Genomic DNA, 24,495 nt, shown 5'->3' with positions numbered 1-24,495 from the left:
GCTGCCCGGCGGACACCCGCTTCTCCCACCCTCCCTGCTCAGCCTGCGCAGCGCGTGGGGCTCGTGCTGCACCCGGCTCGGCCGCCTCCCTCCCAGCCCCGCCGAGAACCGGTCGCTGAGCCAGGCGGGCCTTTGACGGGAAGGTCCGGCCACTGTGGCGGTCCTGACCCGCGGGTCGGGTGCTCTGGGGGCAGACAGGAAGCTCCATCCCTCCACGGGCTGTGCGCCGTCCCTCCTTCCTGCGGCCGGGCTCACACGGCCACCCGTGCCCTCCGCCGCGTGCGGCCTGGGATGCCCCTGCTCGCCCTGCTGCGGGCTTGGTCTTTCCTCTCCTGGGGCTGCAGAGCCCAGAAGCTCAGCAGTGAGGGGTCCGACGAGGGGCCTGGGGAGGCCTGGGGGGCTCTGGACCACTGCCCCCGCCCCTCCTCCACTGTCCCGCCCCGACCGGCACATCTGGGAAGGTAAGGCAGCTGCCGGCACAGCCAACGCCAGGAACATCAACAGGAGGGCCCCCACACGGCCCAGCCCCGCCAACAGGGGGCCACATGGGGGACGGCCCCGGGCTGGGGCGTGAGCGGGGCTAGGACTGCCCCCACTGTCCTGCCCCTGGGCCTCCGTCCCGGGCTGGCCTCCGAGGAGCCGGGAGGGGGCCAGGCACCGGGCACAGCGGGCAACGGGCACTACTGCCAGCCCCGCCCCCACCGCTGCTGCCCAAGTGGAGGCGAGGCTTCCTGTTGTGTGTGGGGGGGTGGGCGCCTTCAAGCTGGGGGCGGGGGAGGGGACATAGCCCCAGCAGAGCCCCCTGGGCCTAGAGCACAGAGCCCATGGCACCCTGGGGGTGCCCGTGGGGCAGAAAGTGCTGAGTCAGCACCCGCCTCTGTCCTCTGCCACCCCGTACCACCCTGTCCCTGAGGTGCCCCTAGCACTAAGACCCCTGCCCACCGGCCTCTGCCCCCGAGGGCCCCAGGAGGCCGGCATGACGGGGCTGGCGCTTTGGGGAGCCGAGCAAGGGCCCTCTTCCTGGGTGGTTCTGGGCTGGGGCAGGGCAGAGCTGGTGGGCAGCAGGCGGGGTGCGGGCCCCTCACTGCCGGCACCCAGCAGCCCTGCACCTGCAGGGCAGGTGGGAGGAACCTAGGACAGGGAACCTCCCCTGCAAGTCCGCCATTCAGTCCAGCAGAGCGCTCCCCGGAGGCAGCCCGTCCCCGTAGCCTGTTCCGTCCTGGCTGCCGGCTCCCAGGGGCAGGGGTCTCGCCCAGGGGAGTCCTGATCCCACCCACCTCTGCCCTGCCCTCTCCTGGGCTGCTTCTCTCTCTCCCAGCCTTGGTTTCCCCTCTGCACACAAAACCAGGCTGGCTCCAGCCCCAGGGGGTCAGGGCAGATCCCTGGGGTGGGGGCCGGGGAGGGGAGGGGCAGGCGGGGCAGGGGCACCTCCTGAGCAGCTGAGCTCTCCGTAGAGAGAACGGGGCCCAGCGAGGTGAGGGGGTGCTGAGGGCGTGGCCAGTGAAGTGAGGCTGGACCCCGGCTGGGGGCGGCTGATGCAGGACAGATGGGGGGGCTGCAGCCTCGGGGGGGCACCTCCCGAACACGGCCCCCAGCTCCCCGTGCTCAGACCGGCATCTGAGCACCTCCAAACGCCACAACCACCCCGCAGCTGCTCTGTCCCCCGGAAGAGAAGGGGCAATGCAGGCCGTCCCACGCGGCAGGGCTGGACGCCCGGGGCACGGACCACAGCCTGGCACCTGCAGTGGACGCATCTCTGGCCACGGGGTGGGGTGGGCGCTGGTCCCCGGGGATGGTGACAGGGCCAGTGGCAGAGGGGACATGTCCCTCCTGTCCTCAGCGGTCCAGGAGGGGTGGAGTTCTCAAGCTGTGCAGCTGGGTGGGGCCTGAGAGACCTGGGGGCCAGACAAAGGGAGGCGGTCCCAGGCAGCGGGCAGCAGGGGCTGAGCCTGAAGTGGGCTCCAGCCCGGGGACACTGGGGCCAGCGGGGCTGCCCATGGAGCAGCCCGTGGCCTGGGCGCGTCCTCTGCAGCTGCCCCGTGCACCCCGCATCCTCCCGCCCCACCATTGTCCCGGCGACTGCTCCGTGGCCTGTGGGCTCCCGCGTCTCCCTAAATGGGGGTGCAGAGGCCGGGGCCACAGGCACTGCCTGAGCACCCCAGGTGGCCAGAAAGGCCCCACATTCCTGCTGCACCCCCAGCCCGCTGGCGTCTGCTGGGAGAGTCCAGGAGGGGTCTGGGGCCGGCCCCGCGGCCCCCTGGGAGGCTGGGGCTGTGCCTCTTGGCTCTGCTTGCACCCCTGTCCTGGGGTCCTGGATAAGTCCCTCCCATCACCCCCACTGTGGCCAGCACTGGCCCCTAGGCCCCTCTCTTGGACTGCCCAGCCTGTCATGCCCACCCCAGCCCCTGCCGCCCCTGCCCCGGCCAAGGCTCCAGCAGTGCCGGTCCCTCTCCTGGGCGGCTGTCCCTCTGGGCTCCCACGCGATGTCACACACATCTTGGGGACCCGAGGGGAGGGCCCAGGGTCCTGTGGCCCAAAGATACAAAAGGTCTGCACTGCTGGCCTGGGAAGTGTGGCCTCTGGCCCTGGCTCCATGTCCCCTGTCCCACGCTGTCCCAGGGTCACCGGACAGGCCGAGCAGAGCCAAGCCTGCCTCTGACTGCTTCAGGGCCACACTCTGAAGTCCCAGGGGATGGCTCCCCCTCCCCAGCCGGGGCCCCCGCCCGCCCCCCGGCCTCCTGTTTGTTCGCAGACAGCTCCCGTTATCAGCAGAGAACACACACAGGAAGTCCGGCCGGGAAGGGCCCGTCCCAATCCCGATTTACGGGGGACGGAGCATAAAAAGCCGCCCTTCCTTGGCCGGGAGGAGCCTCCCCGGCCGCAGCGTCCACCCGCTCACGAGATGCAGGCTGCAGTGCGGTGGACAGGCGGGCAGTCCTTGGGAGGGCGGCCGCTGGGCTCCAGGCTCCGGCACGGGGCAGGGTCGTGGCGGTGGCCATGGCCAAGCCTCGGCCCAGGCAGCATCAGGTATGGCGGGGGGCCCTGGAGGGGCAGGGAGCGGGCAGGGCTCTGGAGCCTGCTCCCTGGACGACGGTGCCGTCCCCACTGCGCACGGGGGCCCTGGGAGGAGCATCCTTGGCTGAGCGAGCACCTACCGGGGGCGGCCCGGTCTGGATCCCAATGCTGTCATCCCACGGTGACGCCGGAGCCCCAGCTGCCCAGGGGCTGCCGCTGTGGCCCGGCACCCTTCCTTCCCCTTGACCTCCCACCTCTGACCCCACCCCGCTTCCCTGGAGAAGCCCCCGGGGCGGCTGTGAGGCTGAACCCAGCAGGGGGGCTGGGTCCCTTCACTCGCCTCTTCCGAGCCCCGGGGGGCACCAAGGGCTGGTGCTGCCTGTTTCCCCGGCAGTGGAGGCGCACTCTCGGTGGGGGGGCATTGGGGAGGGGGCTTGGCCCCAGAGGAAGGAACCCCAAAGCCGGATCTATGGCCAAGATGCTCCCCTGCTGGGCTGGACTTGGGGTGCCCATGCCTCGGCAGGGGTGTGCACGGGCAAACGGGAGACCCTGTCAGCCCTGTGGACCCGGGGTGGGGGGTCCCACGCTCTCCCTCTCTCTCAGGCTCCGCCCTGAGCAGCTGAAGCCCCATCCCAGAGACCCCCGAGCCCCAAAGCTGCCACAGGCCTCCCGCTTCCCCCACTGTGATCTCAGAAGAGCAGGCAGGAGCTCAGGCCTCGGCCCCAGGCCGGACAGAGGCTCAGGCAGCAGAGGGCGGCAGGGATGTCAAAGGTCAGGCGGCCACAGGTCGGGGGGTGCCCAGCCAGCCCCCACAGCGGCGGGCCCTTCCTGGGGACGTGTGTCTGTCTCACCGCACAGAGCCGACAGCGAGAGCTCCAAATGGCACTGTCCGGTGGGCAGGCGGCCGGCTGGCACAGGCTCAGCTTGGAGCATGGTGGGGCAGACGGGTGGCGGGGGCTCAGGAGGGGGTCTGCAGGCCTGGGGCGGCCCGAGGCTGGACCCGGGGCCCATTCCCAGGCGGTGGTCATCAGAAGGACCAAAGCTCTGCCAAGGCACTGACCCACGCCCCGTGTCTGGCCTGCAGGTCCCGGCACTGCCCGGAAGCGCAGCAGCCGCCAGTGTCCGGGGAATGACGAGCCGCCCCTTGGCAGGTGAGTGGGCAGCCCTGTGGCGCCTCTGACCGGGGCCCAGGCTCGGGCTCCAAGGACTGGGGAGGTGATGCACACCCTGGGGTCCCCCGCTAGGAACTCAGAATGGGAGTGACCACAGGGCTGGGAGGACGTCCTGGGCTGCGGAGCGACCCCGGGGAGCACGGGGGTGGCCCTGCCGTCCCCCCCACGCTGGCCGTCCCAGCAGCTCCTACTCTGGCCCTGCCTGTGATCTTGGGCCAGTCCGGGTCTCTGGGCCTGGGGGTGGGGGTGTCCACACCCCTACCCTGCCCACAGCTCCAGGGACGTCATTGGTCGCCAGCTCCCAGGGTGGGATCTGACCCGGCCGTCAGTCTGGGTGCTCTGAGCCGTGAGCCGAGGCACCCCCACCCCACGTCCCAGAGGCCACACTCCCCGCAGCGACTCCCGGGGTGGGGTGCGCTCAAGCAGGGGTCGCAGCCCCGACTGCTCGCTGACTCACTGCCCCGCCGCGGGGCCTCAGTTTCCCCATCGGCGCAATGGGGGCGGGGCGAGCCGAGGCCAGGGTTGAGGGGGCCGCGAGCCCACGGGGGGGGGGGGCGGCGGGGGCAGGGCTCCGGCAAGGCCGCCAGGTGGGGCGGGGCCGGGGGCGGGCCGGGGCGGGGCTCAGGGCCCCCACAGCGCGGGCTCGCGCGGCAGCGGCGGCGGCGCGTGCGCGCCCCAGATCGGCGGTGAGTGCGGAGGAGCCGGGCGCGCGGGCGGGGGGCGCCGGGGTGGGGGTCTGCTCGCCGCTCGGCTGCGGGCGGCGGCGGAACCCTCGCGGCGGGAGAGGCTGGAGAGCCGCTGGGCGCGGCGGTGGGGGCGGCCCCGGGGGGCGGGCGCAGAGCGATCGCGGGGACCCGGGAGGCGAGGGCCGGGGGCGCCCGCACCCCCAGTCGGGTCCGGAGAATGGGCCGGTGGCCGTGGGGCGCGGCTCCCCCTGCCGGTGACGCCGACGCTGCCGGCCTGCGGGGGGCGGGGGCGCCGCAGCCCCCTCCCTGCCCGGGGCGCGCGCATCCACCAGGGCCCCTGGGCCGGGACCCCGCAGCCCAGTCCTGGGGGGCCGCCGACGCCGCCCATCTTCCCGCCCCCATGGGGTTGGCCGTGCAGGGGAGGGGGCGGCGGAGGGGACGCCCCCACAGAGGCCGTCGGCTCGCCCCGCACCTGACGTCCCGGTGCCCTGTGGCCCCGGGCTCCCCCTCCTGGGGCGTGGGGGGCGGGGGCGCGGGGGGCGCCACTCGAGGGGCCAGGCCGGGGGTCGCTCAGCGCCGCGACACAGACGGGAAATGAGATTTGCCGAGGCCAGCAGCGGCTCCTGCTCCTCAGCCCAGTTCCCTTTCCAGACGGGATCACGAGGGCCTGGACGGGCGTGCGTGGGGCCTGCGGCTCTGCCTGGCACCGCTGCCCCCTGCCCACTGCCAGGCCTGCCCTTAACGGAGCCCCCAGGACCCCCACCCGTGCCCCGACACCTGCACCCCCCAGAGGACCCTGCCCTCGCCTCCCTTGCACACGGTGGGGCCTGGCCAGCAGCCAGGGATGGGCACCTGCCCTTGGGGTCACTGTTTAGGAGCCGGCCTGTGAGCCACCGCAGGGGCCACGGGGAGCTTGGAGCTGGACAAGCTCTACCCCAGGCAGTGGCCGGCCTGAGGCTGGGGGAAGGGCAGCCCCCACCGTGAGAGCCCGGCACTGGCCTCCCCGGCCCCCAGGCCCCCTGACTGACCAGGATGCGCCTGCCACCCTTCCCCCCACTCCCTTCGTGGCCACATTCTGGCCTGGGGTTTCTCACATTCTCAGGAAGTCTGGCCAGGCCTCCTGGCTCCCCCCACCCCACAGTGGCTCTGTCCCCCTTCCCCGCCCCTCCCCACGTGGGCCTCCGGCGTGGCTGCTGGCCCGGCCACAGGTGCACTCCAGAGGGGAGGGGCCCCTCCTAACTGCAGCCGCTCCCCACACCTGCGCCCTGAATCCACGGGTCCCAGCCGGCGGGGCTCCCGGTGGCCCGGGACGGCCCTCGCCGACCGGGAGTGGGGTGCAGCCGGCCCTGCCCCGCCGTTACCAGGAGGACACTCACCCTGTGCCCCAGCTTCCCGGCCTTGGGGGCCCCAGGAGCCCCCCGTGGGGGCCCAGCATCTGTGGCTGGTGCTGCGTGGAGGGCAGAGCGGGCACTGTTGGGGGCTCAGCCCCTGTGGGGGAACTCACGGGCTGCTCCTTTGTGTCCAGGCCGCCCCGCGTGCAAGGCCATCCCAGCCGGACACCCCGGCCATGTGGGGCTCCCGGGAGCTGCTCCTGGTGTGGTTTCTGGTGCTGGCGGCTGGCGGCACCGAGCACGTCTACCGGCCCGGGTGAGCAGGGCCTGGGAGCCTGCACCTGTCCCCCAGCAGCCCCGAGACCTGGGGGCCGGGGGCCGCTCTGCTCTGGGGCTCTGGGGCGGGGAGGGCCCTGGCTCCGCCCCCTCCGACCCCCAGCTTCCCCTGCCTCCGTAGCCGCAGGGTGTGTGCGGTCGGGGTCGCCGAGGCGCCGGAGTCCTTCGTGCAGAGAGTGTACCAGCCCTTCCTCACCACCTGTGACGGGCACCGGGCCTGCAGCACCTACCGGTGAGGCCCCAGCCACGCGGCCCCGGGACAGCTGGGGGCGGGGCCAGTGAGGAGAGGGCCCGCCCCCTCCGCTTTTGGCCACCTGCCCATCCAGCTCTGCAGACTGCCCAGTTCTCATTCCCCTGGGATGCCTGGCTCGGGCGGCCCGGCCTGGAGACCCCCGAGCCCGCCCACCTCGCCCTGCGCCGGAGTGACCGGCCTCCAGCAGTGTGTGAGGGGCCGGCCCCGGGGCGGGGGGGAGCCATCGGCCACCCAGGGCTCAGGAAGGAAGCGGTGGGGTGGGGCCCTGTGGGAGAGGCTCTGGGCCCAGCTGCCCCTCTGGTAGGAGGCCCCAGGTCCTAGGCCACCGCCTGGCCGTGCAGTGCCTCGGGCCAGCTGGGCCATCCCTGGGGAGATGGCCTGTCTGCTCTGGGCCTCGGCTCCAGGTGTGCCTCACGTGGGGACAGCCCCTGCTGGGCCGCTGCACTGCCTGGGCCCCTCTGAGCCGCCCCCCTCGCCCCCAGGACCCTGTACAGGACTGCCTACCGCCGCAGCCCGGGGCCGGCCCCAGCCAGGCCTCGCTATGCCTGCTGCCCCGGCTGGAGGAGAAGCAGTGGGCTCCCTGGGGCCTGTGCAGCAGGTGAGGGCGCCCTGAACCCGCCACCTGCTGCTCTCCTGTCCCCCGGGAAGCACCCGCCCCCAGCCTTCCCCCTCACTCGTGGGGCCCTGGGGACCCAGAGTGGGTGTGACAGACCTCCCCCGCCCACAGCCGTATGCCAGCCGCCGTGTCGGAACGGAGGGAGCTGTGTCCGGCCCGGCCGCTGCCACTGCCCTGCGGGATGGCGGGGTGACACCTGTCAGACAGGTGAGGCTGGCTCCGCCCTGGGGGCCCCTGGAGAGGCTTCTCCCTGTAGGGCCTGCGGTCCCTGCAGCCGTGGCAGGCGGGCCTCCGGAGGGGCCGGCTGCGGCCCTGCCCCATCTGACGCCCCGCTCCCTGTAGACGTGGACGAGTGCAGCTCTGGCAGGTCCGGCTGCCCCCAGCGCTGTGTCAACACCGCCGGAAGCTACTGGTGCCAGTGCTGGGAGGGGCACAGCCCCTCTGCGGACGGGAGGCTCTGCCTGCCCGAGGGAGGGGCCCCCAGCTCGGCCCCAAGCCCGCCGACAGGTGACTCAGCCCCCCCCCCCCCGCTTTGCTGGGCCTGGGGAGCTGGCTGCTGGGGGGAGGCGTCTCCCTGGGGCTCGCCTGCACTTGGGGGGGGGAGCGGGGGCCCCAGGCTCAGACTGAGGCCCGGGCTCCCGCAGGTGCCACGGTGGGCGGGGGCCTCCCCCGGGACGGGGAGGGGGGCGGCTCTGGGTGGGGGTGGGGGCCTCGTCTCAGCCCCGTGCAGGCCCCAAGGCCTGGAGGACACCGGCCGCGCCTCGCTGGTGATGGGACATTATTACTTTCGGTACGCGCTGTGCCACTTCAAACTCGTACCGTGAGTAATAATGCGCCGTCAGCAGCCCAGCACCGCAGCGCCGGGCACCGCGAGGACCTCCCGGCGCCCCGCCCAGCGCTCTGCCTGCCCGACTCAGCCCCTCATCTGCCCCCAGGGGCGGACGGTGCCGTGAGGGAGGAGGTGCGGCAGCTGCGGGCCAGGGTGGACGCGCTGGAGCAGGTGAGGCCCCGACGCTCCCTGGGACACGGCTGTCACCCGCGGGGTGGGGGTGGGGCTCCCTGTAAGGACCCTGTCCCAGGGGAAGCATCCTGGCTGCTGTCAGCCCTGGGGACTCCCCGGGACGGGACCCCCCCACTTCACCTGTCCACACCAGGACGGTCCTGTGGGGCCTCCCAGCGGGACTCTGGCCCAGCGACCCCGTTGGCTTCGCAGCAGCTGGGCAGGCGGGCACACCCGAGCCACCCGGCCTCTCCGAAACGCAGCTCTGTCTGGGGCGTCCAGAGCCCCTGCTGGCCCCCGCTCGGCTCTCGGGGCGCAGAGGGGCGCGGGGCTGGCCGGCGTCACACGTGCCTTCCCTGCAGAGGCTGCAGCTGGCGCTGGCCCCGCTGCACAGCCTGGCCGCGCTGGCCTCGGAGCACGGGCTGCCGGACCCGGGCAGCCTCCTGGTCCACTCCTTCCGGCAGCTGGACCGCGTGGACTCTCTGAGCGAGCAGATCTCCTTCCTGGAGGAGCAGCTGGGGTCATGTGAGCGCCGGCCACGCCCCCAGGGGGCACTGGGTGCAGGGGGGTGGGGGGGCTGAGGCTGGAGGGGGTGCTGAGCCCGCCTCCTTGTGCACCCCAGGCTCCTGCAGGAAGGAGCTGTGACAGGCCGACCGGCCTCCTGCGCCCCCGCCTGTGCTGGGCAGAAATCCCCTTCGTCTTCCTCAAGACTCGGGCATGGGGCGGGGCCCCTACTCCCCACGACCCCGGGGGCTTCCAGGGTGGGTAACTCGCCCCCAGTTCTTTGTCAGAATAAAAACAAGGCTTGATTGGCGGACGGAACTGGGCCCCAGCAGGCCCGGGGCTCTGTGTGTGTGTGGGGGGAACAGAGCTCCAGGGCAGCAAAGGGCCTGGTCCCCATGCCCAGGGGAGGCCACAGGGCCAGGCCGGCCCCGCCTGCACCTGGGGCCACAGGGCAGACCCCAGGCTCCTCCCCGTGCACGCCCCCTGGATGAGGCCCACCCCCCAGAAGGAGCAGGGTGTGTGTGTGTGTGTGTGTGTGTGTGTGTGTGTGTGTGGCTGCTCTGTGAGTGACCGCAGCGTACCCGGCACTTCCCAGAGTTCCTTTATAAAAATAACCGAGACAGCGTTGACAGCGAGCAGGCCTCGAGGCTGGGGGGAGCAGGCCCCGCCCTCCGGCTCCAGTGAGACCACCGGGAGGGAGTCCCAGCCCCTGCCGGCCTGTGGTCTGCGCACGCAGTGGGCCGTCCCCGCCTGCTCCGAGCCGTCCCAGGACCTGGTGCTGCTGCTCCTCCGCTGGCCTGGGGCCCTGGGCGCGAGGCCAGTCTGCCCCGGGCCCTGGCCCTGAATGACAGCCGGGCGGCCAGTGGGCGGTGCAGTGCTACTTGGCAGCCGGGGGGGGGGGGTCCCTCAGTCCGTCCTCGCACAGGCCCTGCCCGTCCCCCCAGCTGTGGCCGGGGCTACTGAGCGGCCTGGGCCCCGGACCCCTCGGCCGCCCCGTCCCCCTGGGGCGTCTTGGATATGTGCAGAAAGGTGCTGCGCATGGCCTGGTGGCAGGTGTCCAGGAGCGTCGGGACGTCGGCCACGGTGAGGCCGCTGGTGGGGACGGCGTCCAGCACTTCCACCCTGATGGTTCCTGGGGGGGGGGGGGTGGCGTCAGCCCGGGGCCCCTGCTCCTGCCGCCCACGGCAGCGTCTCCGCCCCACAGCGTCCCCAGCCCCCCTGACTTCCGTCCCCAGAAACCCGTGGGGTCTTGGATGTGGGAGACAGAGTTGGCTTCCGCCAGCCCGGAACTGGAGGGGGGTCGCGGGCGGAGGCCGTGTGCTCCCGGGTGCCCCCTGCCCAGCACGGTGCGCGCAGGCCCCGGCCACCAGGGACAGGAAATGAGGGGAGGCCGTAGGGGGCCACAGCTGCGTCCCGGGAAGCTCTCGGGGCCCCCAGCTGCCCAGTCCTGGTCCCCGCGGTGCCCACCCAGGCCCCGGGCATGCGGACCGCACCTGAGGTGAACAGCTTCGTGCTGATGTCGTAGAAGGAGGAGAAGGACGAGTAGACCACGGGGATGATGGGCACCTGTGACAGAGACGGGCAGCGGGGGCGGCGGTGGGGGCGACAGCTGCAGGTCTGCAGGAAGCCTTCCTGGGTCAGCCCCGGGGCATTCAGGGGCCGGAGGCAGCACCCTCCCTCCCCACCCGCTACCCCGCCCAGGGAGGAGTAGGGGGCGGGGCCTGCTGGTGCCTGGCAAGTCCAATGGCGTCCACTGGTGCCTGGGGTAATCATTAACCCCAAGGCAGCCACAGAGGCTGTAGGGAACAGGCCCTGGGGGAGGGGAGGGGGACGGCGGGAGACACAGCCCGGGCAGCCCAGGGACCCCAGGAGCACACGGCCTCCTCCAGGACCTGTCCTGCTCCCTCCCCTCCCCCACTGCCGCCGGCAAGGGGGTGGAGACCTCAGCCCCAGGTGGTGCTGGGTGGAGAGCCCAGGTCTCAGCCCCACCCCACTAGCTAGGAGCCTCTGGAGGTTTCCGAGGCCTTGCACCAGGGGGCGCTAGAGCCCACCTGGCTGGGCTGAGGGCAGAGAAGCTGAGACCCCAGCCCTGCCTGGACCCCTGCCCGCAGCCTGGGCACCCGTCAGCACAGGGGCAGGGTGGGCGGGGCAGCCTTCGCCCACCGGAGGCCCCGCCCACACCCCAGCCTCATCACCCCCTTCCCAGGTGTCCCTGGAACACACTACAGTCCCGAAGGACCCAAAAAGCCCAAAGTGCAGAGGTGGCGCCCGCGGCTCTCTCGGCCTAAGCCCCGGTCTGGCCCCACCAGGTCCAGGCTGCCCACTGCCAGGCCTCCATCCCCGCCGACACGGGCGTGAGGCTCCTGGGACCCGAGAGCCCGGGCGTGCAGGGGCCACCAGGGTCGGGGGCCTAGCGTGGAGGGGAGGGGCTGGCCTCGTGGGAGCTGCAGGGGCGGGAGGCCCGGGGGACAGCAGGCCTCTGCCCGGCCGGGCAGTCCCCTGGGCCTGACCCGTGCGGCCCGAGTCCTGGCCTACCTGGGCCTGGATCGCCAGGTAGAAGGCGCCTTTCTTGAAGGGTAGCAGGTCGCCGTTGGTGTTGCGCGTGCCCTCGGGGTAGATCCACACTTTGAGCTGCAGGGGCAGAGGCGGGCGGCTGCGGCCTGGGCTGCGCCACGGAGGCCCCCGGGACCCCCCCCCCCCCCCCCCCCCGGCCCGGCCGGCACTCACGTTCTCCCTGACCATGCGCTCGCTCAGGTCGGCCATCACGCTCACGGCAGTGCTGGAGCGCTGGCGGTTGATGAAGAAGACGCCGCCCAGGTACATGACGAGGCCCACGGGCCCCAGGAACAGCAGCTCCCGCTTGGCCACCTGCACACAGCGCCTGGGGAGCACCTCCATGAGGCCTGCGGGGACACGGGACGCGGGGTGGCGTCGGAGCAAAGGCCACGCCCCCTCCCCGCGGCCCCGCCCCCCGGCCCCCCGCCCCGCCCCCCGCCCCTACCCATCATGTCCAGGATGCTCTGATGGTTGGAGATGATGACACACGGCTGCTCCACCTCCAGCTTCGGCCGGCCCCGGACCTCAAAGCGGATGCCGTACACGTACTTGAAGCCCCGCACGAACCAGCTGATGATGCTGTGGGCAGAGCTGCCGTGAGCCGGGGGCCTGGGGGCCTGCGGAGCCCCGCGGCCGCCGCCCCCACCCCAGCTGGCCGGCCAGAAGCAAGCAAGGCAGCCACTGAGGGTGGCCCTCCCTGCCCGGCCCCGGGTGCTCAGCCCGGCGCGGGGGCGAGCTGGCGGGCAGCAGGAAGTGCCCGGGCTGCTCCTCTCGGAGCCCGGGCAGAGGTCGCAGGGCCACGTGGGCGCAGCGGGGCCCCCACACTAACGCGAACCGGGCCGAGCGCGTCAGGCCAAGCCAGCGTTCTTCCTGCTCAACCGTGGTGCAACCCACTTAACGCCGAGTTCCACCTTAACCGCCATCGGGCCCGGCTCAGGGACGCCGGCACCTCCACGCCGCACCACGGCCATTTCCGGAACTTTCCACCGTCCCAAACCGAAATTCCAACCCACCCAACACTGACTACCCCTCTATCCCCCAGTCCCTGGTTCTTGGCCCACCCCACCCTGCGTCCGGGGAGCCGGGACCCAGAACAGCCGTCAGTCCCCGGATGGAAGCTGGGGGACGCCCCCAGGACCCCCAGCCGGAAGCACCCCCTCAGCCATCAGGGCACCTGGGGCCCCAGGTCCCTCGCCAGCTCCAGGGTCACCACGGGGACAGGAGGAGACGCCACTAGCACTTCCCCAAAGAGCGACAGCCCAGCATCCAACACCCGGGACCAAGGGCCGACCCGCGAGCCGGCAGACGCAGGCTGCAACCGGGGCCCTGCTTCTGGCCGGCACAGGGGCGCGGTGGCTCGGCCTCCGCTGTGATGCCCGCGTGCCTTGGAGAGCCGGTTCGGCTCCCGGTCCTCTGAGGCAGCTCCCTGCAAACGCGCCCGGGGAAAGTGCTTGGGCCCCGGCCACCCGCGTGGGAGACCCCGGTGCAGCTCCTGGCTTCGGCCCGGCCTGGTCCCGGCCGTGGCGGTCATCAGGGGAGTGAACCAGCGGGTGGAGGATCTCTTTCCCCCTCGGCCTTTCAAATAAACAAACCTTTAAAAGACAACAGTGGCCCTGCCCCATGCTTTCTGTGGGCGCAGCCGAGGGCCCCGCCCACCGGTGCTGGCACGGCGCTGGGCACCGTGAGCTGCTGGCCGTGGGCGCCCTCGCCCACGGGTTCCCTCGGGGCAGCTGGCAGTGGCCGGGGCACTTTGATCTCCAGGAATCCCGCCTGAGGCAGCGCCTGGGACGCAGGGAGGAGATAGCCCCGGGCGGGCGCACCCCCAGCCCCGGAGTCTGATGCCCCACACCTGAGCTGAGGGGCCAGGTGACTCCCAGGTGCACGGAAAACGTCACGGTCACCTTCAGGCTGCAGAGGGCGCTGCTGAGACACCTCAAGTCCAAAAAGAGCCCCGACCCCAACCCTGCTCCCCGGCACTGGAACCACAGCCGGCTGGACGGACCGCCACCCCCCCAGCCTGCCGCGCGGGGCACCTGCTGCGCACCAAGCACCCTGCCCAGGGCCCCACAGCTGCCACACGAGGAGCCCCGCCCCCCCGGCCGGGATGTCAGGGCAGCACTTCCTGCCCGGCTGCCTTGCCCTGGGCACCCAGTCCTCCTGTGTCCACACACGCCGTCCCGCCCCGAGCTCCCACGGGAGTATGGGCTCCCCTCTCCCCCACAGGAGCCGGGGCCTCACAGCCTGGGGGGCAGGTGTCACTGTGCTAGGCCCAGGGCACGGTCCCAGCTGCCGTTCCTCACGGTCCCCCCTTCCCCAGCTTCTCTGGGAGCGCCACTGGCCACTGCCAGGCCCGGCGTCCTGGCTGCCCAAGCCTGGCCCTGGGTTGGACTGGGAGCGGGTCCTGGATCCTCCCTTCCCGCCGTGACCTTGGGCAGTGCCCTTGCCCTCCTCTCACTTCCCTTACCGCGTGAAAAGGCGGGGACACAGAGGTGCTACAGGGGCGGGGCTGGCACAGCCAGTGGCCCCTGCTGGACACCGAGGGGCCCCCCCGAGAGAGTGGCTGTGACGGCAACGAAAAGCAAAACCCCACATAAATCAAGGGGAAGCCCCCCTGCCCCCAGACGGCCCGGTGCCCCATGGCTCCACACCTGCCCGGAGCTGCCGGGAGGTCAAGGCCACGGCCAGAGCACTGCCCCGGCTGTCCTCGTGGGAGGCCGCTCGCTGACCCTTGCCCTCCGCTCCTGTTCCAGGAGACCTGGGCTGGACCCCACGGGCCAGGCCGGGCTTTCACAGAGACGAGCTGGGGCTCTCCGGGGCCTGCGCAGGAGCCCCGCCTCCCCCGGCGTAGGGGACGGCGCCCTGCGAGGACGCCCGGCATTGCAGCAGGTTTCCCGCCAGCTCTTGGGAAGGCTGGAGCTGCAGGGCAGGGGCGGGGAGGGGCGGGAGACTCTGCCCCCACTCACCAACGCGTGGCAGGGCCTGGCCCGGGCGCTCAGGACACCCGTGGGGAGGCCCGACCTCGTGGTCAGGGCCAGAGCCGAGCCGGCCGCACACAGGGATCCCAGTGTCCCCGTCCCACCTGCTGGGACCAAACCTCTCCGGACACCCACGAGTCCGCTGGCCTGCTGGGGGCGGCACGTGCTGCCCAGGGCGGGAACGACGCCGGCCCAGCCTTGGGGAACGGCTGGCACCACCAGGTGGCCGTTCCGTTTCGAGTCTGGTCCCGGGGGTCAGGCTGCACACCCCGTTCCTCTCCGGCCACAACAGCTGTGCCCCTGGCCCTGGGAACGGCCAGGCCAAAGCAGGCGGCAGCTCTCGGGGCCCCCGGCTGCCCGGTCCTGGTCCCCGCCGGTGCTCCAGAGTGCACTCCGTCCGTTAAGCGGCTGTTATCTGGCTTCCTGGCCCTGCGGGGCACCCAGAGGCAACACACACAGCCCCTCTGGGCTCTGGGCACACGGGGGCGTCCTGGGGCAGGGGGGCTCGCGTGCACCCAGCCTGGGAGGGGTGCTGCCCTGAGGAGCCCCTGCCTCAACAGCTCGGCCTCCCTGGGCACCCGGCTGCTCGGCCGTCCATGGGCAGGGGCGTGGGCAGAGTGGGGCCGCCCCTCCCAGAGTTCCCTGCAGAGGCCACGCCCCCAGCCCCTGGCCCCGGGCAGCACGCACAGGAAGTGAACAGAGTCCGGGCGGTGGGACCGCGGGCAGCTACCTCTCCTGCTTGCGCACTCAGGCCTTGCTCAAGTGGGGCACGTGCCATTGTATTCCTCGCACCGGGTGAGGTCCTGGCCCACCCAGGCTCAGGGGGCCCGAAGTGAGGGGGGCAGGGGGCCGGTCGGTCAGCAGCACCCGCCACTCCCACCCTGGACGGGCCCCTCCCCCACTCTGCCGTCCCACTGCCACTCTCTCTGCTGGGACTTGTCAAAGGGACACAGGGCCTGGGGTGCAGCCCCTGCGTCCAGTCCTCCCTTGTCCCCGGGGACCCACAAGCCACCAGAACAAAGCACCTGCTGTCGCCCAGCCCGGCCCGTGGCCACCCGGTCAGCCAGACTCAGGGCGGGGCGCGCGGCCCTGCTGGTCTGGCCAGCCTGCCAGGCCCAGCCATCACCTCAACTTTGAAGTTCAGTCGGCAGCCGGGAAGGAGAGGCCAGGCCTCTAACAGACAAGGAAGCCGCCGGCCCTGAGGCCAAGTCGGGGCCCCAGGATCCCCGGGACTCCCTGCTGGCCTCCCTGGGCCAGCGGGCAGCACCCCCCCAGCAGGCCCTCCCTCCCACTCCGCAGCTCCAGGAGCTGAGTGGGGGTCCTGGCCCCGCCCCCCCAGCAGGCTCCCCCCAGGGAAGAGGCTGGACCAGCATCACCCAGCTGGCCCTGGACGGGGGAGGGGGCCCCGGGACACACACACCGGCGCCGCCCTCTCCCCCTCCCCCTCCAAGAGTGGCGAGGGCGGGAGCAGTGGTCGCTGCCCCTGGACCCCCGTGAGTCCCAGTGCCCTCTGACCCCGGGCCACGGCCAGGAGGCCATTGCAACTGCCACCAGCCGAACAGTCCAAGCGGGGCAGAGAGACATGTGGCAACAGCCCCTGGGGATGGCAGGGGGGAGAGGCCGGCAGGAGCCTCCCCTCGCGCAGCCACGCCCCCCAGGAGCAGCCCCCGGCCGACCGTTGGAGTCGGCCCAGCCCGCCCCCGCCCCCGCGCCCTGAGGGCACTCGCTCGCCGCCGGAGCCGGGCGCCGACTCCCCCTGGCCGGCCCGCACCGGGGCAGCTCCGGTCCGGTCTCCCGCCCTCCCGGGAAGCCGGTGCAGACGGGAGGGGAGGGGGCACCTGCAGGCGCGCTCGGACACAGGTGCATCCCTCCCCTGGGGCGGCCCGGGGCGCGGGGACCCCGTCCGCGCCGTCCCGCCTCGCTTTCCCGGCCCCGCCCCGCCCGGAAGGCGCCCGGCTCCCCGCACGCCGCGGCCGAGGCCCCGGCGCCCGCTCGCGCGGGGCTCTGACGCAGCTCGGCGGGCCCCGGCGGGGCGGGCGGCGCGGGCGCCCCCTCCCCGGCCCGCTTGCCTCATGTTCTCCACCGTGCGGCCGCCGTGGCGCAGCAGGCAGACGAGCGAGGCGAGCGCCGACACGGCCAGGCACAGCGCGCAGTAGAGCGCGATCCTGGCGCAGAAGTTGGCGGCGCGGTGCAGCCGCAGCAGCAGCAGCAGCCCCAGCAGCGCGGCCGTCAGCCAGGGCCACAGCTCCATGGCGCGGCCGCCACGCTGCCCCGACGGCGCGGCCCCCCCGCGCGCGCCCGCGCCCCTTATTGCGAGGGCGGAGGGCGGGGCGGCCGGGAGGAGCGAGCGCGCCCGCCCCGGAGGCGGCAAGGTGCGCCCCGCCCGCCCGCCCGCGTCGCCCGCCCCGCCCCGCGCCCCGCCCCCGGGGCCCCGCGCCGCGAGCCCCTGCGCCCGGAGCCGGGGTCCCTAGGGCGAGCGGGAGGCGCAAGGGCGCTGCTACCGCGCGCCAGTCCCGGCGCCGCGCGGAGGGGCTCTGGGGCCCCGCCCCGGCAGCCAGCGCCCCCCCCCCCCCCCCGGCAGGACGCCAGGCCCCCTGGGTCTCCACGGGAGGGGCACCTGGGCGGGTCGCCGAACCCCACCCGCGGGGCCCGGCGGGCGCGGCGGCGGCCCGGGGCGGGGGCGGGGCGCAGAGGGACCGGGCGAGCTCCGAGGCGGGGCGGCGGGCGGGGTTCCCGGCCTCGGATGCCAGGGGCAGTGTGTCACCGCGGACGCTCCTGGTGCGGGGCCAGCCTGGACGTCAGGCGATTGTGTGCGCACCAGCCCAGCCTGGCGGCCAGCCGGGCCAGGCAGCCGTGGCCTGGGCAGCGCAGGTGGCCCCTCCCCGCGCGATCCTGTGCCCAGACGCCGCCCGGAGCGCAGCTGGCCGCTGCGTGCGTCTTCCCCTCGGGCGGGCCGTGCGCCCGGCTCTTGGGCCCTGCCTGGGTGGTGCTGGCCCCCTGCGCCTTCCAGCGGGAGGTGACCCGTTTCTGAAACCCCGCCCTCCCCCCCACCATGTGCCTGACTCCCAGGCCGCGGGCGGGAGCGCGCACTTCCTCTTCGGAGGAGCGAGGACTCCGCCCCGGGGGGCGGGCCGGCCCGCCTGGCCTGGAGCCACCGGCAGGTGTTCTGGGTCTTTCGGTCAGTGGTGCACTGTGCCACTGCCTCACACCGCCCAGTCTGCCGTCTGCCTCGGCCCTGGTCCCGGTCCACCCCGACGGTGGGACTGGCCAGCCTGTCTCTCTTCCAGTTCCTGGGACAAGGTCGGCCCCACCCCAGGCCCGAGGGCCCTGGGCCTGCCCTGCTGAGCCTGGGCCGCCGGCTGGCTGCTGTGGGATTTTCTGCTTCCTCCACGGCCAGCAGTGAGGCCGGGGAGAGCGTGCAGGCGGGCACGGGCAGCGGGGTGGGCAGATGCTGGGGTCTGGAAGGGGCGGATCCCCACGGCCCTGGGACGCCCTTGGTGCTGTCCGTCTCCCTCTCCCTCACCCCAGGGCCCAGAACGACCCCGACCCCTGGCACGAAGCTGGTGCACCAGACGGGCTCCGGCCGGCAGCCGCCGCTTCCCTGGGGTAGTGGGGGGGGGGGCAGCAGGAATGCAGGGGCTCCTGACGACCCTGCTCATCCCCAGACCAGGGGCATTTGCCCGGTGACCCCTGCGCAGGCCGGTACCCAATGTCACCTTCGCCACCAGCGTGCTCCTCCCCAGGGAAGGAAGTGTGGAGAGCCGGCTTCCCTCCTGTGGGGCCGGGGGCGGGGCAAGCACGGGAGGGGCTGGGGGAGTGGCTCCAGGGAGCATTCCGGGCGGCCAGAGATTTTTCTGTAAAATCAGAGCTTCTCGGGCCCAGTGGGTTAAGCTGCCACCTGGGGTGCCAGGTCCCTGTGGGAGCTCCGTCCCCGATCCAGCTCCCTGCTCCCGCACCTGGGAAGGCAGCAGAGTGGCCCAGGCACTGGGGCCTCCGCCGCCCGGGGGGAGCCCCGGTGGAGCTGCTGCCTCCTGCTTGGTCTTGCCTGGGCCTGGCTGTGTGGGCATCTGGGGAGTGAACCAGCAGGTGGAAGACCTCTCTCTCTGTCATCTGCATTTCAAATAAATAAATCTTTTAAACATTAATTAAACTGAGTTTAAAAGTTAATTTAAAGCCGGCGCCGCAGCTCACTAGGCCAATCCTCCGCCTGCGGCGCCAGCACACCGGGTTCTAGTCCCGGTCGGGGCGCTGGATTCTGTCCCGGTTGCCCCTCTTCCAGGCCAGCTCTCTGCTGTGGCCAGGGAGTGCAGCGGAGGATGGCCCAGGTGCTTGGGCCCTGCACCCCATGGGAGACCAGGAGAAGCATCTGGCTCCTGCCTTTGGATCAGCGCGGTGCGCTGGCTGCGGCGGCCATTGGAGGGTGAACCAACGGCAAAGGAAGACCTTTCTCTCCGTCTCTCTCTCTCTCTCACTGTCCACTCTGCCTGTCAAAAAAAAAAAAAAGTTAATTTAAAAAGGAAATCCAGTTCTCAGCGCATGGCTTCTACGTGTGTTTGTTCCCAGAGTAGAGAAAGGCGCAGGCCGGGTGGGCGGAGCCAGGGCCGTCTGAGTCTGCCCCAACTCCCCGGGTGGGGGGTCCTGCAGTCAGCAGCTGCTGGCCCTCCTGTCCCCCGCCTGCTGACCACCAAGAGCTGCCCGGGCCTTCGCTGGACCCCAGCCCCGGGCATTTGCCCCTCTGCGTTGAGGCGCTGGCTCATCGGGGAAGCAGAGCGGGACCCAGTGCCGCCCTGGCTGCCGGTCGCTCCGGAGAGTAACCCAGCCGCGGGGCCTCAGTTTCCCCGTCTGTAAAATGGCTATGCTTGCATCGCCTGGCGTGGCTGGGCTGGGGGAAGCTCTCTGGGAAGCCACGCGGGACCCCACCCTTCCCTGCCCAGGGCGGAAGACTCGGGGGAGCCAGGAGCCAGCGCAGCTGGGAGGGGCCGCCCCAGGCCACCCCTGGGGTGGGCGGGGCGGGCCTGCCCGCGTGTGGTCCGGTCCCTGGGTGGGTGTGCACGGGGCCCAGGCTCTGCTCCACCACCTGTAAACAGACCAGGCTTGAATCTTTCATGAGCTCGAGCTTAAAAATAGATGAGGTGCCGCGTCCGGGCCCGATTCCCGGCCGGGTGCGGGCGGGGCCGCCCACAGCGTCCCCAGGCAGGCGGGCTCCCAGGGGCCCTGGCCAGGGCGCGCGGCGGGGCCCGGGCAAGGACACCGTCCGGAGCTGTCGGGTCATCAGCTGCAGCCGGGGTGGGGGCCGAGGGGCCCCCCATCAGCAGCCCCTCAGCCCCAGCCTCTCCTGCGCGTGACCTTGCGTGTGGAGGTGACACGGCCGGGCGACAGCTCACACGCGTGACGGGCTGGAGCTGAAGCTCAGACCTTGGGAGGCCGGAGGTGCCGGAAGGCTGGGGACGGCCCCGGCGTCCTGGGCCCACAGCACTGCTCAGAGCCGGCCCCCAGCGCTGCCCCGGGCCCCTGGAGGGCCTCGACCAGCAGAGGGCGTCTGTGGGGGTCAGACGGGCAGTGCGTGCTCCCCGTGTGGGGCGGCCTGACCCCTGGCCCAGCTGGCGTCCTGGGCTCAGTCAGCTGCTCTGGCCGTGCCCCAGGCCCCCAGCAGGGCAAGGAGGTCCCAGGCCCGGCTGTCACCTGCGCAGAGGTCGCCCTGGCTGGGGGAGGGCTGGCATCACTCCCACCCCCACCCCCACCCCCACCGAGCAGGCAGCACCCAGTCCCGCCCAGTGCTGGCCCCCACTGCGCACCCAAGCCAGCCGAGGTTGGGAGGGGGAGGGGCAGGGGGAAGGCCCTGCCCCTGGAGCCTCCTGGTGGCTCTGGCCAGGAGCCCAGCCTGGGGACGCCGCGGCCCCCCTCAGTCCTCTGCAGGGGAGGCCAAGGCTGGTGGTTTGGATTCAGCGGGCCCTCCCAGGCTGGCCACCTCGGCACGCCCCCTCCGCCCGTGGCCCTCCGTGTGCTGTCCTCGGTCAGGGAGATGTCCCCGGGGCTGCTGGGCCCTGGCTGCCTTCCTCTGCCGGACGCCGGGGTGGGGGTGGGGTGGGGCTTGCTCAGGGCTCAGAAGAGAGCAGCCGGGGCCTGGCATCGCCTGCAAGCTGGGCCAGGCCTGGGCGGTGGGAGCTGGCGCCGGGGTCCTGCGAGGTCCTCCCGGGGTCCCCAACCTCCCCTGCCTGCCTGCACGCCCTCTCTTGCAGGGGGCTCCCCGAGGCCGCTCTGTCTGCCTATCTGCCCCGGCACTGGCTCCTGGCGGGTGCTCAAGGCCCTGGGGAGTGAATGAGCTGCACCAGGGGAGGAACGGAGGCGCCTGCCGCTCCCAGGGTGCGGGTCGGGGGGAGGCCAGGGCGCTGAGCCGAGCCCGGCCCACAGCCGGCCCCTGAGCCACGCATGGCACCTGCAGGGCGGCCCCCGATGTCACCCTAGGAGCACAGTGCAGCCACCACTGGGCAGAGCCGGCCACAGGCGGCCCAGTGCCTCTGTCCCTCCTCTCCCTGGTGGAGACCCTGGGCTATCTAAGCTCTGGCTTCCACATCCTGCACGCTCAGACACAGGGTGGCGCGGGCTAAGCTACCACTGGGGACACCCACGGCCTCTGTCGGGGCGGCCGGGGTCCCGTCCCGCCCCAGCTCCCCATCCAGCTCCCGGCTGGGCCCCGGCACCACGCGGGAGACCCCGACGGAGCTCCAGGCTCCTGGCTTCGGCCTGGCCCAGGCCCGGCTGCCGCAGGCCTTTGGAGGGTGAACCAATAGGTGGAAGACCCCCGCTATCTCTGCCGCTTTGCCTTTCAAAGAAATAACTAAAAGAAATGTCGATTCTATCAAAAACAAAATCAAACACTGGGTGAGTGACCCAGAACCCTGCCTCCGCTGTAAACCCAGCTGATTCCACAAGGACCTGCGACCTCGTGTGACCCAGGGAGTGCCAGCACGAGACACGGGCCGTGGCGGGAGTGGGCAGGCCCAGGGGGCAGAGGGGAGCAGAGGACTACCCGGGACCACCGGCCCCGAGGCACAGGTCACGCACTGCACAAGTCCACAGGGTGCCCGCCGTGCGGCAGACCCAGAACCGCGGCCTTTGGCACCCGCCACACCCTGCTCTACGGGAGTCCTGTGCCAGCCCCACCCGTCTCTGGCCCAGAGGTGAGAGGCAAGGTCCAAGGGCTGGGCCCCCACGTGGCCCCACCCCACTGTGCACCTGGGCCTGAGTCAGGGCCTGGAGCAGATGGGGCACCCTGGGGATCCAGCCGGACCCCCGAGAGCGGGAGGCACAGCCCCACCCGCAGCCTGGGAGCAGCTCCTGGGCTGTCCCCCTGGCCTGGGGTCCCCAGAGTTAGCAAAGAACGGGACTCGGAGTTCAGAAGAGGGGGTACACGGGGCACGCATCCTTGTGTGTCCCTCCCTGCGCTGCGGTATCACTGGTTGTTCACACGACGCAGGTCTAAGCAGGTCCGGGGGTGCGGGGGTGCGGGGGTGCGGGGGTGCCGCCTGCTGGGCGCCTGTCTTCAGCCTCCGGCCCTTCCTCCAGCCGGCTCTTCGGCGGGCTGGGCAGCACTGCCCCCTGGTGGCCAGGCCCCAGAATGACGATGGCCGGCAGTGGATGCGCACGCGGCTCCCGGGGGCCCTCGCTGTGTGGCGGCCCACGTGGCGCCTCTGGCCCTGCAGGCAGCTGGCCAGCAGCGGAGGGTATCTTCGGCTCGGTGGTCACCCCTGGACTGTGCGTAGGGACTGAGCACTGCTTGGGTCCCACCTGTAAGATTTATTTACTCATTTTGAAATGCAGAGTCATAGACCTCTCATCCGCTGGTTCCCTCCCCAGAGGGCTCGTCGGGGGCAGGAGCCCAAGCACTTGGGCCGTCCTCCTCTGCCCGCACCGGCGCGTTAGCAGGGAGCTGGATCGGAAGCGGAGCAGCCGGGACTCGAACCTCTGCCCCGATGTGGGTGCCGGCGTCGCAGGCGGCAGCTCAGCCTGCTGTGCCGCCAGTGCCAGCCCCGGGGCCCCGCTGTGCCCCCCCCAGCAGCTGGTGCAGTGTCCCGTGGCTCTGGTGGACAGACCAGGCTGCATCTGTGGCTGCCCCGGCAGCACTGTCCCGGGTGTGGAGTCGGCGGCTGGTGAGGATGACCAAAGAAGCAGCCGGGCCTGAGCGGGGCCTGAGTTCAAGGTCACACACTCCGGGGTCAGCAGCAGCCACACAGCCCGCAGGCGGGAGCCGGCCACACGACTAAGAACTGGGGGACAGGGAGTGCAACGGGGGACAGGGAGTGCACACGATGTCTCTGTGCCACCCCCAGGGTGACAGTGAGCTCTGAGGTCCCCTGTCCCCCCCCAGGGTGACAGTGAGCTCTGAGGTCCTGTGTCCCCCCCAGGGTGACAGTGGGCTCTGAGGTCCCCTGTCCCCCCCCAGGGTGACAGTGAGCTCTGAGGTCCCGTGTCCCCCCCCCAGGGTGACAGTGAGCTCTGAGGTCCTGTGTCCCCCCCCCAGGGTGACAGTGAGCTCTGAGGTCCTGTCCCCCCCCAGGGTGACAGTGAGCTCTGAGGTCCTGTGTCCCCCCCCAGGGTGACAGTGAGCTCTGAGGTCCTGTGTCCCCCCCCCAGGGTGACAGTGAGCTCTGAGGTCCTGTCCCCCCCCAGGGTGACAGTGAGCTCTGAGGTCCTGTGTCCCCCCCCCAGGGTGACAGTGAGCTCTGAGGTCCTGTCCCCCCCCAGGGTGACAGTGAGCTCTGAGGTCCCGTGTCCCCCCCCAGGGTGACAGTGAGCTCTGAGGTCCCCTGTCCCCCCCCAGGGTGACAGTGAGCTCTGAGGTCCCCTGTCCCCCCCCCAGGGTGACAGTGAGCTCTGAGGTCCTGTCCCCCCCCAGGGTGACAGTGAGCTCTGAGGTCCTGTGTCCCCCCCCAGGGTGACAGTGAGCTCTGAGGTCCTGTCCCCCCCCAGGGTGACAGTGAGCTCTGAGGTCCTGTGTCCCCCCCCCCAGGGTGACAGTGAGCTCTGAGGTCCTGTCCCCCCCCAGGGTGACAGTGAGCTCTGAGGTCCCCTGTCCCCCCCCCCAGGGTGACAGTGAGCTCTGAGGTCCCGTGTCCCCCCCCCAGGGTGACAGTGAGCTCTGAGGTCCCCTGTCCCCCCCCCCAGGGTGACAGTGAGCTCTGAGGTCCCGTGTCCCCCCCAGGGTGACAGTGAGCTCTGAGGTCCTGTCCCCCCCCCAGGGTGACAGTGAGCTCTGAGGTCCTGTGTCCCCCCCAGGTGACAGCTGAGGGTCCCTCTGGGACGGAGCAGCACTTTTCCAGGAGGAGACAATCCTGGGCCGAGGCGTGGGCATGTGGGTGCAGCCCGCCCTGGGGGCCGCGGTGACGGCCCAAGGCCCACGGGAGACCCGGGTGGCGCCGCTCTCCTGGCTCAGCCCGGCCCGGCCCCCATGCTGCAGGCTGTGGCAGCGAAGCCGCGTCGGTCCCTGGGTCTCTCCGTCACTCTGCCTTCACAGGACCCGGCAGGGAACTACTAAGTGCTGTGGATGCAGGTTCCGGGACACCGGAAGCAGTCACGGCGGGCAGATCCCGGCCGACTCCGCTCAGATGAGGTCCCCGGAGACGCAGTCAGGAAGTTGTGTCCGCCATGATAGACCCTGTGAGATGCCCGTGGGGTCACCCGGGGGCGGCCTGGAGCAGCTCTGGGGGCCAACAGCTGGCGGGGAGGTTAGGAGGCCCAGGGCAGCCCCAGTGGTCATTTATCGTCCAGCAGGGATGGGACAGAGACTGTGGAGGCCTGGCCCTGTGACTGAAATGCCTCTCCGCCTGAGCCCCTCCTCCAGGAAGCCCTCCTGGGCTCTCCAGCTCACGCACCCTGCCCGCGGTGCAGATCGGCTCTGGCTGTGTGTTGGTCCCTCTCTCTCTCTCTCTCTCTCGCTCTCGCTCTCGCTCTCTCCCCTCTCTCCTTTCCCTATCTCTCATGTTGGGCACCCTGGGGGCCCTGAGGCTCTGTCCATCCATCAGTGATTAACCCAGCGGAATCCCAAGTTCAT

General features: G+C 71.8%; 2 protein-coding genes across 14 annotated transcripts; one reads left to right on the top strand and one right to left on the bottom strand.

Moving 5' to 3' along the window:
• The first annotated feature begins 258 nt into the window (after nt 1-258).
• Nucleotides 259-9,226, top strand: EGFL7 (EGF like domain multiple 7). Of its 11 annotated transcripts, none has more exons than XM_051841063.2 (10): nt 2,786-3,027; nt 4,100-4,166; nt 6,399-6,520; nt 6,662-6,772; nt 7,276-7,391; nt 7,521-7,616; nt 7,752-7,916; nt 8,345-8,409; nt 8,772-8,934; nt 9,032-9,226. In XM_051841063.2, exons 3-10 carry the CDS (start codon nt 6,441-6,443, stop codon nt 9,052-9,054), a joined length of 819 nt encoding a protein of 272 aa, XP_051697023.1. In that variant the 5' UTR covers nt 2,786-3,027; nt 4,100-4,166; nt 6,399-6,440; the 3' UTR covers nt 9,055-9,226. The 11 variants fall into 11 exon arrangements, with proteins under 11 accessions (XP_069915010.1, XP_051697020.1, XP_051697023.1 ...); XM_070058876.1 differs by having other exon boundaries at nt 2,848-3,027; nt 7,752-8,229; XM_070058909.1 differs by lacking the exons at nt 2,786-3,027; nt 7,752-7,916 and adding an exon at nt 259-461.
• Nucleotides 9,227-9,501: 275 nt separating this feature from the next.
• AGPAT2 (1-acylglycerol-3-phosphate O-acyltransferase 2) lies at nt 9,502-17,185 on the bottom strand. Of its 3 annotated transcripts, none has more exons than XM_070058919.1 (6): nt 17,062-17,185; nt 11,915-12,048; nt 11,641-11,816; nt 11,449-11,544; nt 10,407-10,479; nt 9,502-10,045 (listed from the first exon to the last, which is right to left on the bottom strand). In XM_070058919.1, exons 2-6 carry the CDS (start codon nt 11,919-11,921, stop codon nt 9,870-9,872), a joined length of 528 nt encoding a protein of 175 aa, XP_069915020.1. In that variant the 5' UTR covers nt 11,922-12,048; nt 17,062-17,185; the 3' UTR covers nt 9,502-9,869. The 3 variants fall into 3 exon arrangements, with proteins under 3 accessions (XP_069915020.1, XP_051697025.1, XP_051697024.1); XM_051841065.2 differs by lacking the exon at nt 17,062-17,185 and adding an exon at nt 16,514-16,805; XM_051841064.2 differs by lacking the exon at nt 17,062-17,185 and adding an exon at nt 16,514-16,775 and having other exon boundaries at nt 10,407-10,530.
• Nucleotides 17,186-24,495: the final 7,310 nt, after the last annotated feature.

Source organism: Oryctolagus cuniculus, chromosome 1, assembly GCF_964237555.1.
Source record: "Oryctolagus cuniculus chromosome 1, mOryCun1.1, whole genome shotgun sequence".
Lineage (NCBI taxonomy): Eukaryota > Metazoa > Chordata > Mammalia > Lagomorpha > Leporidae > Oryctolagus > Oryctolagus cuniculus.
This window is presented reverse-complemented; position numbering and strand designations above follow the sequence as displayed.

What these genes read in the sequence shown, in the direction of transcription:
- EGFL7 (XM_070058876.1), top strand. Translation starts at nt 6,441, where the DNA reads ATGTGGGGCTCCCGGGAGCTGCTCCTGGTGTGGTTTCTGGTGCTGGCG. An exon ending in CCCTGGGGCCTGTGCAGCAG is followed by an intron (nt 7,392 to 7,520) that starts GTGAGGGCGCCC and finishes CCCCGCCCACAG; the next exon opens with CCGTATGCCAGCCGCCGTGT. An exon ending in GGGTGGACGCGCTGGAGCAG is followed by an intron (nt 8,410 to 8,771) that starts GTGAGGCCCCGA and finishes CCTTCCCTGCAG; the next exon opens with AGGCTGCAGCTGGCGCTGGC.
- AGPAT2 (XM_051841064.2), bottom strand. Translation starts at nt 16,695, where the DNA reads ATGGAGCTGTGGCCCTGGCTGACGGCCGCGCTGCTGGGGCTGCTGCTG. An exon ending in AGCGCATGGTCAGGGAGAAC is followed by an intron (nt 11,545 to 11,640) that starts GTGAGTGCCGGC and finishes CTGCCCCTGCAG; the next exon opens with CTCAAAGTGTGGATCTACCC. An exon ending in ACCTGGCGATCCAGGCCCAG is followed by an intron (nt 10,531 to 11,448) that starts GTAGGCCAGGAC and finishes GGCTTCCTGCAG; the next exon opens with ACCTGCAGCTGTCGCCCCCA.